Below are 15,145 nucleotides of genomic sequence, written 5' to 3' on the forward strand. Positions count from 1 at the left end.
CACTTTACTCTTTCCTTCATTGTGTTGTCGCATTGCTGATGTCGAACTGTGTCCTCCTCTCGTCTCCCTGCAGCAAACAGTGTGCGGCTTCGATCTTCTCCGAGCCAACGGACACTCCTATGTGTGTGACGTCAATGGTTTCAGTTTTGTGAAGAACTCAATGAAGTACTACGACGACTGTGCCAAGATCCTCGGGTACCGTGTTTATTTGTTGTCATTCTATTTTCTCCTGAGCTCACTTCGGTACATTTTTCAGTTCAGATCTGCTGATTGAATTTGTGTGTCTCCATGGCTCTTCAGGAACATCGTGATGCGTGAGCTGGCTCCTCAGTTTCAGATTCCTTGGTCCATCCCCACTGAGGCGGAGGACATCCCCATTGTTCCCACGACTTCAGGAACCATGTGAGTCAGAACAGCAGTCAGACCAGTTTAGCAACAGGCAGTTTGTTCGGTGTGCTTCAAATTAATTTTGGTGGTTCCTTAAAGGAATAGTTTGGATCTAATTTACCAGACTACCAGACTAACCAGACACACCAGACTAACCAGACACACTCTTTGTGTATTGTTCTTGCTAATTGCACCCATCTTATTTGCCTTTTGCGGACCAACAGTTTGCACAGTTTAGGAAGGAACTGCATAACCTATTTGTAAATGTCGTATACAGTTGCACGAATTTTGTACAGATTGATGGAAGAAAAGTCAATTAATGTGATTTTACTGTTGATAACTCACTCTTCTTCTTCTTCTTCTTCTTCTTCTTCTTCTTCTTCTTCTTCTTCTTCTTCTTCTTCAGGATGGAGCTCCGCTGTGTCATCGCTGTCATCCGACATGGAGACCGAACGCCCAAACAGAAGATGAAGATGGAAGTTCGCAACCCCATGTAGGTTATCTCTGTGATTATTTTCCTTTTTTACTGCAGGCAGATTAAACGCTTTTGATTAATTGGAAGTTTGTCTTTGATTCTTTCAGGTTCTTTGATCTTTTTGAAAAATATGGAGGATACAAAACAGGGAAATTAAAGCTGAAGAAGCCAAAACAACTGCAGGTAACAATAAGTCAGACGTGGTTAAGTAGGTTTGACCTTGTAATGCTTTACTCACAGATCTCCCAGCCTGTGTGTGATTAACTTTGTGAGTGAGATCTCTGACCGCTTGTTTACTCTGAACCTCAACAGGAGGTGCTGGACATCACGCGGCAGTTATTAGCAGAACTGGGACAGCACAACGACTGTGAGATAGAAGAGAAGAAGTCCAAACTGGAGCAGCTGAAGACTGTTCTGGAAATGTGAGTGAAGTGAACTGGGTCACTTTATTAACCACTACACCTCGATCTCATGTTCATTAAATTCATTTCTAGGTCATTTCAGCAAATTGTTTTGAACCATGATAGACTGCAAAAACAAATCACATTTCTTTAATCCATACTGGTTGTTTAGTGAAGGTTTGAAACTGTGCGAGCACACCAGTGTATGGTAAGTATACTGTAAAATTATAAGGTGAGTTGGTGTTAGTTTGGTAATATGCTCAGCTTCTTGTTGAATTTTCTAAAAGGTTTGGACAGAGTTTGTCTTTGGCTTCCTGCCGTGCTCATGACAAATGAGTTTTTAAAAGGTCACCATCTGCCAAACACGAGTCCAAGAGCCTTTGATGAGCTGCGGCTGTATGTCCTGTAAACAGCCTCTATTCAGAGAAATTACCTTTACCAGATTGTAACGGCACAACATGTGTCAAAATGAATTATCTGCACAGCTGTGTGTATGTATTCTTAAAAACACTAGTCTCTAGGCTCAGTTCAGTTCAGCTTTATCGTCTCACTAGGGGACATTGGGTTTGCAGCTGCAATAAGCCAGGCAGTCCACAACCACATCAATTATAAAAACTAAACCTAAACGATACAAATCCAACAATACAAGATCTTGTTAAAAATAACTTCCCATCAGTTCTATTGTAAAGTGCAGAAGCAGAACAGATGATGAAAATGCAGCCGATTCCGAGACGAAACCTTCAAAAAGTGGAGTACAACAACACTGCCTGCAGTCACCCTGAAACACCGGCCCCATGCTAATAACTCAAACTAAAAAAATCATTGTACTTTGATAAGGGATTACTAGCATGTAACTGCACATCCTGGTCCTGTTTCTACTGAGTCAACACCACATTGTTAGCAGTCGTCATTATCATTACTAATGGCTAGCCCCTGTTTTGTTACCAGAGGTAGAAGAAGCTTCAGAAACAGCTTTAGATTTTTATGACTCAAGATGTGTTTTATTTTCTTGCCATTAAAGGTATGGACACTTCTCGGGGATCAACAGAAAAGTGCAACTAACCTACCTGCCCCATGGGCAGCCCAAAACCTCAAGTGAGGAAGAAGGTAGGAAGATTTCTTCACCTCCTACTCAAAAGTTAAAGCTGGCTTAGAATACTGTAAGTAAGTATTAACCTTTGGATTCGTTTTTCAGACACTCGTAAGGAAGGTGCGTCTCTGCTGCTGGTGCTGAAGTGGGGAGGAGAGCTGACTCCTGCTGGCAGAGTTCAGGCTGAGGAGCTGGGAAGGGCTTTCCGCTGTATGTACCCCGGAGGTCAAGGTGAGACACACAGCTGTGTTTTCCTGCTGAAAAAAACATCAAATAGTATTTAATTCATGTAGCTGTTATTGAAAAAAACCTTCACAACCACCTTCCAGGATCATATCAGACAGTATTCATTTTGTCATGGAAGATATTTGTGATCCGTGTTGGTTAAAGAGGTGTTAAAAATAAACAACGAATATATAGTGAATGGTCTTAAGCACAGAAATCGCTACACATGCAAACTACCATCATTGCTGCTGTTGTTACTACAATAAGAAGCCGTGGCCTCATATTTAAGAGACTTTAAATTGTTTATTGTGTCACCACACTGAGCAGCCTCTGATCCATGAGGTCAGAACGAGAGGCGAGGAGAGGGACATGAAACGTGGGTACAAAGTACCATTTTACATAAAAGATCCACATAAACAAATATTGTATTAATGGCTTCCTATCACATACAGTCTATATAAACACCTTCAGTATGTTAAAGCATTAATCTAATGCGTAAAATTTGATATTTACTATGCTATTAATCGCTGTCGGGACTGAAGAAGACGGATCTGTGCTTCCCTGGTTCAAACACAGTAGAGGTTTACGAAAGAAGAGATCACAATTCAGACTAACTTTTAAACCACCAGGGTCCTTGTCTGTGTCACTGATGTTGTTATTGGTACTGTGTTTTTGTAGGAGACTATGCTGGATTTCCAGGCTGTGGGTTACTACGGTTACACAGCACCTACAGACACGACCTGAAGATATATGCGTCTGATGAAGGCAGGGTGCAGATGACGGCCGCAGCTTTCGCAAAGGTGTGTACTATTCTAGTGTTCTATCTTTCCGGTTGCTCTGTATCATCGTTGATACAGACAAAAATAATTCAACCTGTGGCAAGTTGAAACCTTTGAACTTTGTTATAACCACCAATAAGCGGTTATATACAATTACAGGCAGTAAACAGCTGTGTGAGAATGAATAGGAAATACAGTGTAGTTAAAACAAGCTGGAATCAGCATCTTGGTTAAATAGAAAGAAAACAGCGCCACCTGCAGAATCTCTAATGACATTAACAGAGGAAAGAAAGTGTTCTGAAAAGGAAAGCAACCTTCTCTGAGCTAGTAATGTTTGCCTTTCAGAGATTAACAGCTTCTTTACGCCTCATCCACACTGGGAATGTCAAGAGCTCGTGGCGGCTGCGTTACCTGTTGTTTTTTATTTCGGCATCCGTGTTAAAATGTTTGAGCAGCCACACTGCACGCGTGAGACGCATGTGTCTCAAAGATACAGTTTGAGGTCTCGCCTATTTTTGATGCGAGCCACAACTAGGAAACAACAAACAGCGAAAGTGGTTTATTGACTGTATATTAACATCATACCAGCAACAGTTTCAATGTCTGTATCTGTAGAAAATGTTACTGAGATGAAAAAAAGTAAAGACTTGTTTTTAAAATAACACTTCCTGCTTTCATTTCAAAATAAAAGCCCTGAAGCGTTTTTTTTTCTGTGGACAGAATTCCTTCATTTGTTAATATGAGGTTTTATTCTGAAATATGTGCCGGACAGTGTTGTAGAACATGCAGTGACTTGCACAGCTCCATGAATGAATAAAGTACAGGGTTTTAATTGTGGATTATTACTATTATTTACAAATTACCACACGTTTCTTAACCTTTCTCTGTCTGAAATAAATATAAATGACATTTATGATGAAATGAAATGGCCATTATGAAAGGCTAACTCTTATGTAGAAAGAAAGGGCTGACAGCAGCAGCAGAAACACAGCAGACACGCAGCTGAAAAGCAGCTGGTGTGAACACCCGACGCGTCAATCACGCAGCCGCCACGCGACGCAGCCGCCACGCGCTCCTGACGTTCCCATTGAGAGGAAGCGTTAGATGAGAAAGGACTGTCTAGTACTGACAGCTGCTGATTTGTAATAACTGTGAAACAAAAATGTGTTTTATGTGAGGTAGAAATAACCGTCAATGTCAACAAGATCAGTCACGTCACAAGATGTGGTGGTGTTTTGTCTCCTTTAGTCCCAGAACAACAGCTCATGCTAGTTGTCATCTGTGAGATATCAAAGTATTGGTCACACTGTTGACAGATTATCTAATTATCACTTTGCATCAAAGAAAAAGACAAATCACTGATTACCACTTCATTGTGTTCATTGTGTTCCTTGTGTGTGTGTGAGCAGGGTTTGCTGGCTCTGGAGGGTGAGCTGACACCCATCCTGGTGCAGATGGTGAAGAGCGCCAACATGAACGGGCTGCTGGATAACGACAGCGACTCGCTGAGCAGCTGCCAGCACCGCGTCAAGGCCCGACTCCACGAGATCCTGCAGAAGGACCGAGACTTCGCTGACGAGGACTTTGACAGGGTGAGTAGATAAACTGTGTTGAACTCTCTAAACTTTTGTCTGCTCTGTGAGGGCCTGAGGAGAGAAGCGGGAGAACAACATTGAGAAACACTGTTGAAAATCTATAGATTTGTGTGCACAGTGGTTTTTACTCAGGGAACATGTGAGGTCTTGCGTCATCACCGTTTATGTGGCTGGTTTTAGAGTTTGGCTGCAGCATTTTGCATTTCAGCATTGGCTTCACTTCTCAGACCCGGAGGTTGCTCACTGGGTAGAAGAGAGAGACAGCTTCACGGTGGTGCTGTGAATGAGAGAAAAACTGTTATTTTCTGATTTTTTTCACGGCGGTTATGTTCTAAAGCACAAATAGATAACCATCAAACACTCAACAGATGATTTACTGTTGAATGTTTGACAGATGCTCTTAGTTTTATTTAGAGTAAACAGGCGGACACACTGAACTGCAGGCTGCAGAGTGTGTTTACCGTTGTGACCACCATTAGCCCTCGTCTAATGTCATGTTGCTTTGTCAAATGTCAGCGGACTAATTTGCCTAATCTTCATAGGACTTTAGACTGTGGTGGAAACACAGACAACAGTGGGGTGAAGGAACCTTTTAGTTCTGTGAAAAGTAGTTCCCGGTTCTAAACTTTCCAGGAACTTCTTGGTGGAAACACGGCTCAAAGATCAGTCTGTAGGTCATGGAGAAGTGAAAATTTGACCTTGGACACGGCAACACACAAGACGGCTGTTTATGCGACAAATTTTTGGGATAGCCAGTTTTGAACCAGAGCCTGATAAATGATTAAACGTGTAAAATCCCCAGCAGTTGAGCTGCTCGCAGGCTTAAGTGCTGTTTTGTAGTTATACTTAGATGTTTGTACATGTTTGTGTGCATGTTCAAAAATCTTTCCACTACAACTACTCCTCCCAAAACTGTATCTTTAAATAGTAATGCATTCTCACTTGTCTACTTTACCTACAAATTAAAGTAGAACGGCAAATGTTTCCCACAGTAATTGTTAGACTGAGAGGATGATGTGTAGAGACGGGGAGTTACCTTATAACCTGAGTGCTTAATTGTCTGTGGCCATATCTCCTTTGATCATTTGGAGGATTACTAAACTGCTATAATGAAAGCAGAAAGGATTTTATTTCTTTAGCTAACTGTTTACAGATTAATTATATTTCTTCATTATGCTCGGTTAAATCAAACGACAAAGGTTTAGCAGCCGTTTGGGCTTTTGAGGTCTTTGTAATGTGAAAAGCAGTCAGAATTCATTTGTTCTGTGTAATTGGCTTTTTAATGAAAGTGCTCTTTTCTTTGTGTGTGTGACAGCTGGCCCCGACCTCGAGTGTCTCTTTGGTGAATTCAATGAAGATAGTCGAGAACCCAGTGGCCACGTGTGACCAGGTCTACGCCCTCATTCAGAGCCTCACCTCACAGATCCGCAAAAGGATGGAGGACCCCAAGTCAGCTGGTGAGCAAAAATCCTCCATCAGCTTCAAGATTTTTATGTTCAACACACCGCATTTGAAATGCAATGAGACGGTTGGATGACACAAAATTAAGAAAACATTTCCTCACTTACTGCTTGTGATATACAGTCATGTAGAAAATGTTGTTTTAATGCACAGTGGTTTTAAGATTTGAGTTTTTTGTCTCTACCTACCTACACCTAAACAGATGAGCGTGTTTCATTTGTGGCCCTCAAAGCTTTGAAAAGTGACATTTAAAAAAGTCTTTGCAGAATCAATGTCATGATGCTCTACAACACTTTTTACTGGAACTTATTTCTGTCAAAATCAAGTTTGATTTATTTAGTTGAGATGCACCAATTGCAATTTTCTTGACCGATTCTTATTTCCGATTTTTTAAAAAGTCTGTCCTGCCGATTCCAATTTTCTTTCTTTGTATGAGCATGATCTGTAAAAAGTATTTACATACAATAGTATACACATTAGTATATAGTATAGTACAATAGTATTTACATACCACAGAAGAATCAGAGAAAATATTATTCTATACTGAGTATGTAGGCCTATTCTAGAGAGTCAACTACTTATTATCTGTCTAAAACTATATATTTAGTTATCTATTTATTTATTTATTTATACAAAACTATTTATGAATCAGTACTTATTTACAAGAATGTATAGGTATGTGTATTATATGAGCTCCCAGCATCTTCCTGCCTTCCCCACACCTACTGACCTAGAGACCTCGCGCTGTTGGTAGAAGAGCCGGTCACTACGATTACTCTGAGCAGCATGAATGGGAATGAATTACAATATGATATATTTGAATATATTTCTCGCTTTTTCCCTGATGGTCTGAATAAGTCGCCAGATTTGTCGCAAGTTGATTTTTAGAAATGTAGTCGCTTAGAGGGTCTGTGTGTGGCTGTGACATTTGTTGGTTACTGTCTGTGCCGCTGTGGTGTGCGTCGCAGCGCATGCGTGTAACCCTGACCGGCACAGACCGGTCGATCGATCGGTGCATCTCTATTTATCAGTACTACACGGCATGGTATGTAAAATAATCTTCTCTCTCTCACCAGACCTGCAGCTGTACCACAGTGAGACACTGGAGCTGATGCTGCAGCGCTGGTCCAAACTAGAGAGAGACTTCCGCATGAAGAACGGCCGCTACGACATCAGTAAAATACCGGACATTTACGACTGCGTGAAGTATGATGTCATCCACAACGCTACGCTGGGCCTGGAGGACACGCTGGAGCTGTTCAGACTGTCTCGAGCTCTGGCCGACATCGTCATCCCTCAGGTGAGAGAGACGAGGAAGAGGAGGAGGAAGGAGGGAGTTCAGGGGTGGAGAGGAGACGAGGGTTACATCTGGTCTACTGCAAAGAAACATCTTTAAGGACTGTTTCAGTTTTTTTTTTTGTTTCAAGATGAGCTTAGATTTATAAATTAACTTGCTTTAATTCTGCACAAAACTTTAAGGAAATTGTATTTATTGACTTCTTTCTATCAAAGCTGGTTTGTTACAAAATCCTTCACATTTAAAAGGCAAAGAAAAACAAGACACACATGAAAATGTAGTGACCGAAATGAAGCAGAAATGAAAGAAAATTAAATGAATATTAATTTACAATTAAAAGCCAGGACTTTTTGACACAATTGAGATGTTCTCTTATACCTGAAAATAAAGTGTTGAGACCAATGAACTGTGTTGATATACTGTGAAACAATGAATTAACACCCACAAGTTATCAGAGGTATTACCACTTCATCTGTATTTTTAGCACATTTCTCTGTTTTCTTTGCAGGAATATGGCATAAATAGAGTGGAGAAATTGGACATAGCATACGCCCACTGCCTCCCGCTGGTCAGAAAGATCCAGCTTGACCTGCAGAGGACCCACGAGGACGAGTCTGTCAACAAACTGCACCCTCTGTGAGTAAATTTAGTCCAATACAAGGCTGTTTAGATGGGAAGACGTGATGCAAAGTGTCTGGACGGATTGTTGAGAATATTTTTGGAGCATCAGTGGTGTCTTGTTTGCAGGTACTCTCGTGGAGTGATGTCTCCCGGGCGCCATGTCAGGACACGGTTATATTTCACCAGCGAGAGTCACGTTCACTCCCTGCTCAGCATTTTCCGCTATGGAGGCTTGCTCGATGTAAGCGATCGAACATCCATTCTACAGAACATTTAGTGTTTCTCAGATGGAGGTTAAAAGTGGAAACTGAGGTTTTCTGCGTGTGTGTGTTTGCGACAGGAGGAGAATGACCAGCAGTGGAAGCGTGCCATGGATTACCTCAGTGCTGTCTCTGAACTCAACTACATGACTCAGATTGTCATCATGCTGTATGAGGACAACAATAAGGTAGCCTATTTTGTTGGTTTGTCTATTTATTTTTGTTATATACAGCCACCTCAGCACATGGCATCATCACAGAAGCCTTCGTCCGTGTATATATTTGTGTACGTTTTTTAAAAATAGTTTTTCAAGTAGAAACTTGACCCCCTTGTAAAAGACGGCACTTGTTCTTTTTGTCTAAATTAAAGGTTGAATTGACAAGATTAGATTAGATAATGAATGAAACGTAAAGACAGAATGAGTAGGATTTGTCTGTTGCGGTTTTGTAAACACAACATTCAGAATGTAACAATTGAAAGTACATTTTATATCCTCATATTGGAGATAGTAATGAAACATTTCAGAACAATATCTCAACAACATCTCCGTTGTTTGCCCCTAAAGGACCTAACCTCTGAGGAACGCTTCCACGTAGAGCTTCACTTCAGCCCCGGTGTCAAAGGCGTCGAAGAGGAGGAGAACGCACCGACCGGCTTCGGATTCAGGCCCGCTTCTGCAGAGGTAGCACGGCAGGTAGAATCCCATACCAGCTCTTTCTCCATGTCTTTTATTCTGCAGATAGCAGCATATGTATTCCTTCTTTATTTTCTCTCTGCTCATTCAGAACGGGCAGAAACAGACCGACCCCGGCAGCCTGGAGGACCTCACGCGAGATGAGACCGACCGCGCCGTGCCGCTGTCTGAGCCAATCACCATTCAGAGGAGGTCTCCGCTAATACGCAACCATAAGACTGGATCCATGGAGGTGATGCAGACTAATCCATCCAGTTGTAGGAAGAAGCAGACTCATTATTACACCAGAATCTAGGGCTGTACCGAAGAGTTCGAAGCTTCATTCATAACGTTGACATTCAAATTCTAAATCAACACTCAAATTTTTTATGCATGTGTAGTCATTGTGTTTAAAGCTGGTATTTCTGTACGGTTAAAGATCAGGCTTCACTGATATTATTGGTATTAATATATATATAATTATAATTCTGTAAACTATCAGCCAGCAGTGGAGACTGGTGCAAGATATCCCATACAGTCACGCTGCGTTGTTACCGCTGTCTGACGGTGGTGTGTTTGTGTGTTTTTTCCACCAGGTTCTGTCCGAGACATCGTCCTCCAAAGTAGGCAGTTATCGCCTCTTCTCGTTGTGCTCACGTCAATCCCCCGAGATGAAACAAAGTGGATTAGGTAAGTGTCCTAATGCACCGTTTCCACGGCAACCGTGTGTATATGGATGACATGTGGAATGGCTCCAAGTGATGGAGACGGGTGGGACAGGTTTTTGATATGATGACTTTTGATCTGGGAGGATGTTATCATCACTAATGGAGATAATACTCTCTGAGGGCTGTTTTCACTGTGTGTGTTTGTGTGTGTGGGGGGGGAAAGCATGAAAGCAGCATTTCTCCAGATGGAGATATAAATGTGTTTGTTTATGCATTTGCTTGCTTTTGAAGAAAATTAGTCTCCAAATACAAGGCACTGACTAATGATAAAATGGTGGCTAAATTTCATGCCTAGTTTTGGGATCTAAATCAAGTCTTCAAAAAACATTTTACATCAGACAATACTCCAGTTTTATAACAGTAATTCAGAATTCAAAGGCAGTACCATAGTCCCGTTTTCAGGACTGAGATGATCGTCCTCCTGTAATAACATAACACGTTGCATGGAGAATCTCTATCTGAATTCTGTTTTGATTCGACACTGCGGTTAATCTTTGTCTGGAAGATTTCACACAATACTGTGTGGCTAGCCTGTTGTGCTCTTTACTTCTCATACTAAAGGGGCAATAGGACTGTAAATGTTATCCTTAAGAAATAACATTTACAGATGTTTTCACTGGTCTCAACGTACAGTACAGCTGTTTTGCATCAATTGTGAGTTTGTTTTCTGCTGCATTCATGTGAACTAAATGTGGTGAAACTCAAATGTGTGTACCAGTGGCATGTTCAGATACTCAACTGAGGCGTTAAAGTGTCACAGTGTCATATTTATGCAGCTTCATACAGATTAACATTTCACTGCCTCCTCTTTTCACCGCAGTAAACCTCTCAGATTATTCCCACCTTCAACATAATCCCTAGAGAATGACTACAGGCTGTCAAAAGAAAAATCCACCCCAAAGTTGCATTTCTGTGTCAATTTTGATGTTAGTCTTTCTTATGACTGTCTCATCAATGGGATGTGTGTTGTGGTGCAGTCTCTCTCAGCTGTCTAAAACATCAGAGATACACATCACGTTTCGGCGTCAGTCCCTCAGAATTAAAGAACAACCACTTTTTGGAGTCGCCGTTTTGCGCTTGTTGTTCAACAGTCATACAGGGAGACATTTTTCAGAGGCAAGTCACCAAGCCTGATCTAATTCTGTTGCTTTCGCCTGTATTTCCTCTTTCTGTGCTACTCTTTTGCACTTTCTGTTTGGACATACTAATGTCAAAAAGCATTCTGGGAAATGCAGGAAATCAATAATTGAAGAGAAAGAGGGAAAGTGGATTAATAGGCCTGTCATGATAACTACTTTAGTTGGACGATATTGTTCCAGAAATAATTGCACTGATATAATGATGATGATATATCTATAATATGATAATATAATTGCATAATAATGTGAGTACCCACTTTCAAAGAGCAACGGGCAATATCGAGGTCAGCAGAAAATGATCGAGGTCATGTCCATATATCGTACGATAAGTCGATAACGTAAAATTAATCAAGGTCATACCCATATATCGTACGATTAGTCCATGTCCGTATATCGTACGATAAGTTTACATAAAAATGATTGCGGTCATCTACATATATTGTACAGTAAGTCCATGACCGTATATCCTACGATAAGTTGATAACGTAAAAATGATTGCAATCATCTGCATATATTGTTCAATAAGTCCATGTCCGTATATTGTACGATAATTCCATGTCCGTATATCGTACGATAAGTCCATGTCCGTACATTGTACGATAAGTCCATGTCCGTATATCGTACGATAAGTCCATGTCCCTATATCGTACGATAAGTCCATGTCCGTATATCGTACGATAAGTCCATGTCCGTATATCGTACGATAAGTCCATATCCGTATATCGTACGATAAGTCCATGTCCGTATATCGTACGATAAGTCCATGTCCATATATCGTACGATAAGTCCATGTCCGTATATCGTACGATAAGTCGATAACGGAAAAACGATCAAGGTCATGTCCGTATATCGTACGATAAGTCGATAACAGAAAAATCATCGAGGTCATGACCGTATATCGCACACTAAGTCGATAATGTAAAAACGATCAAGGTCATGTCCGTATATCGTACGATAAGTCCATGTCCGTATATCATACGATAAGTCCATGTCCGTATATTGTACGATAAGTTCATGTCCGTATATCGTACGATAAGTCGATAACGGAAAAACGATCAAGGTCATGTCCGTATATCGTACGATAAGTCGATAACAGAAAAATCATCGAGGTCATGTCCATATATCAATAATTCGATAACAAGAAAATTCTGGAGGTCATGTCTGTTTGTCGTACGAGAAGTCGATAACATAATTATCGTGACAGGCCTAGCACTTAATTTCAAAATCAATCAATTAATGCATTGGATGTGTCACAAGTTGAGAAGAACAACTGTGAAAGTATTCCAATGGTGGATTTTTACTTTTTTGCCCCATTAATTGCCTGACGTTAAAAACTCCAGCCTCTTGTGAGGAGCACCGATATGTTGGTACGAGATGCATGGTCTACTGTCGGTCCTTGTCTGTCTCTTTCTCTGTTTTTCTCTCTCTTTTTCCCTCTCTCTCTCTCTGTCTCTCTCTGGATAGTTGTTTGAGTAACAGCATGATATGTAGTGGTGACTAACCCCCAACCCCCCCCCGCCCCAACCCGCAGGCTCTCAGTGCGCCGGGCTCTTCAGCACCACTGTCCTAGGTGGGTCCTCTAGCGCCCCTAACCTGCAGGACTACGCACGCGCACATCGCAAAAAATTCTCCACCGGCAGTCTGTCCTACAAAGACGGTACGTGTTTGAGACCGCGCTCCTTCACAAACCTGCACAGGGCAACAGCAGATCAGTGACTCACACATTTCCTTCTTAGTCCTAACATCGTTATGTTTGACATCCTGAGCGATGCTCTGTGGGGAAATATATACTGTAGAGAGGTTTAGTATGAACACATATTATTATAGTAGTTAGAGAATGAGCAAACATATTTGGACTGGAACAATATGTGCTCTGTGAGAAAATTAAGAAGGAATAAACATCATGTATGCCCATACATGTATTTTATAGTTTTTTAGACTCCATATTCATTCTAGCCACCAAAACCACTGGATTTTTTCCATCTTCTTTTTTTTCCTCCACACCACTTTGACTAAAATTGGTGTATTTTCTTTTTAGCAAGTTTGTCTACATGCTGCCTCTGGCCCAGTTTAGACGATGTGTATTATTAATATGTGTGAAGACCACGACAGGAAAATGTGGCAACAAGTTTTACAGAGAATAGCACATGTAACAACGGCGTCATCAAATTCAGTATCCAGATGTGTTTGGGTATTGTTAATGTGCGCTTGGTTTGTGGGAGTCAGGTTCATTTCTAGCTGAGTTACATAGACTTTTGTTCTTAAGTCAGCGTTGAGTGTTTTGAGAGTTTGTTAGTTTGAGATTTTAGTGATATTATTTCCATATGGAACAGCATACAATAAGATTTTTTTTTTTATTTTTAGAGCTACTGCATGTATAAAGCAGCTGTTCATCAGTACGTGTCCTCATTCTCAGAATCATGATCTTCCCATGTTTTTTTTTGCATGGTCCATGGCTGCACTGACTTCCTGTTACAGTGGTTTAGTTTATTAGTTTATTTAGGAACCCCATTAGCTGACGCCATGACGCCAGCTAGTCTTCCTGGGGTCCGACGCAGAAACCACAAACAGTTATATACATTCAAACATCTCATTCAAAAATCACTATACTCACATTACCTTATATAAAAAATTATGCCAGCAAATTCCATGCAGTGAGGTATACGTATTTCAAACCTTAAGACACCAAATACAAACAAAAAAAAACAAATATCAGCAATCCAGAAAAATCAGTAACTGTTCGTTCATGCACTTAATTGCATTAGATACTCTTATAATACTATAGTATATTAGCTCCGTAAATAACAGTGGATTTGAGGAGATTTGTTCTCCTATAGGCAGGGTCTGAAATTGACGTGAGCCGCTGAGTGCAAAATATATAAATTATATTAGCACTCAGGGTCTGAAATGATCACTCGCCACCCGCTAAATGCGGGTAAATTGTTGGCAGTGGCGGATAAAATCATCAGGCCATCCGTCACTTTGGCAGACAGGGAAAACGCTAGAGATGGGAACAGAGAACGGGTTCTCGTTGGTTCCTAGTTGTTGTCCAAGATTTTTTTTAATCAAAGCAAATATTTAAATAATCATAATCATTTGAATTGTCTGTTTTTATGCAAATAACCACTATAGTTGACAATAGCAAAGTACAGTACAGTACAGTACTGTGTACAGTAGCCTCCCTGCCTCTAAAAATAGGGCTCCCCAGAAGCTACAGTGTAATTCGAACAATCTAATTTACCATGTATATATTATATTGATTATTGTATATATTGAATGACATCAGATATAAAATGTTATTCCTTCATTTAGCGCAGAGATTTAAAAAGTGGCAGACAAGTGACAGGAAGTGAAAAAAGTTCATTTCAGACCTTGCCTATAGGAGATAGGTGCAATATCCATACATACATCTGTATCACAACCAGTTAAAATGACTAGTAGCCAAACAGCTGGAGACGTTTTGATATCACTGCTGGCTGCTGACATAAGATCCTCATCTCTGATACTTCCAAGAGAAACATGATAATCTGATGTATTCTGACTCAGTAGCAGAAGTCATACAGCAACTTCACATCTCATCATCCACTCTTCATTTCTTCTGAATGTGTCGGCCCTCTGCTGATGGAGTTAGAGAGCTGGGGCTGTAAGTAACTGTGCACAAATATTATTCAAACAACTATTTGAATAATATTCTATGTGAAAAGGACAGTCAATATTAAATCCAAGGGGCTGAGTGATGCGTCATGGCCACCATGCTTGGCCCTGATTGTGTAGCTGTTGTCTGTTGTCATGTCGTCCAGTAGATGTCACTGTGGCATCACACACCTGACATACCGTCATCCTCCTGGTCGCCTCACATGTAGACTCGCTGTTGGTCTTTTGTCATCCATCTTGTTCCACCTCCTTTTTCAAGAACCAAAGGAATTATTGTAGTCTTGATGCAGTCGAGTACGCAGACATTGTGCTGATTCAGTGCATGCAACCTCCGCTCTGTCATTTTGTTTTTACATGTG

General features: G+C 40.8%; 1 protein-coding gene and 1 long non-coding RNA gene across 8 annotated transcripts in view; one reads left to right on the top strand and one right to left on the bottom strand.

The window, feature by feature from the left end:
- ppip5k1a (diphosphoinositol pentakisphosphate kinase 1a) overlaps positions 1 to 15,145 on the top strand; it is a 46,114-nt gene that overhangs the window by 16,167 nt on the left and 14,802 nt on the right. For 4 of the 7 annotated variants that reach the window (XM_037789694.1, XM_037789712.1, XM_037789723.1 and 1 more), the window contains exons 9-26: positions 74 to 195; positions 301 to 402; positions 794 to 880; positions 970 to 1,045; positions 1,175 to 1,284; positions 2,285 to 2,370; positions 2,459 to 2,584; positions 3,257 to 3,378; positions 4,767 to 4,949; positions 6,268 to 6,409; positions 7,490 to 7,713; positions 8,219 to 8,346; positions 8,458 to 8,572; positions 8,672 to 8,779; positions 9,158 to 9,274; positions 9,378 to 9,518; positions 9,862 to 9,955; positions 12,664 to 12,789. In XM_037789694.1, coding sequence (XP_037645622.1) covers positions 74 to 195; positions 301 to 402; positions 794 to 880; positions 970 to 1,045; positions 1,175 to 1,284; positions 2,285 to 2,370; positions 2,459 to 2,584; positions 3,257 to 3,378; positions 4,767 to 4,949; positions 6,268 to 6,409; positions 7,490 to 7,713; positions 8,219 to 8,346; positions 8,458 to 8,572; positions 8,672 to 8,779; positions 9,158 to 9,274; positions 9,378 to 9,518; positions 9,862 to 9,955; positions 12,664 to 12,789 — 2,209 coding nt within the window. Of the gene's footprint in view, positions 1 to 73; positions 196 to 300; positions 403 to 793; positions 881 to 969; positions 1,046 to 1,174; positions 1,285 to 2,284; positions 2,371 to 2,458; positions 2,585 to 3,256; positions 3,379 to 4,766; positions 4,950 to 6,267; positions 6,410 to 7,489; positions 7,714 to 8,218; positions 8,347 to 8,457; positions 8,573 to 8,671; positions 8,780 to 9,157; positions 9,287 to 9,377; positions 9,519 to 9,861; positions 9,956 to 12,663; positions 12,790 to 15,145 lie in introns of all 7 variants that reach the window. The other 3 variants (XM_037789684.1, XM_037789702.1, XM_037789745.1) reach the window with 2 other exon arrangements.
- Positions 2,243 to 4,853, bottom strand: LOC119500180. The gene is made up of 2 exons (XR_005209572.1): positions 4,724 to 4,853; positions 2,243 to 2,610 (listed from the first exon to the last, which is right to left on the bottom strand). It is a non-coding gene; the product is annotated as an uncharacterized LOC119500180 (long non-coding RNA).

Source organism: Sebastes umbrosus, chromosome 2, assembly GCF_015220745.1.
Source record: "Sebastes umbrosus isolate fSebUmb1 chromosome 2, fSebUmb1.pri, whole genome shotgun sequence".
Lineage (NCBI taxonomy): Eukaryota > Metazoa > Chordata > Actinopteri > Perciformes > Sebastidae > Sebastes > Sebastes umbrosus.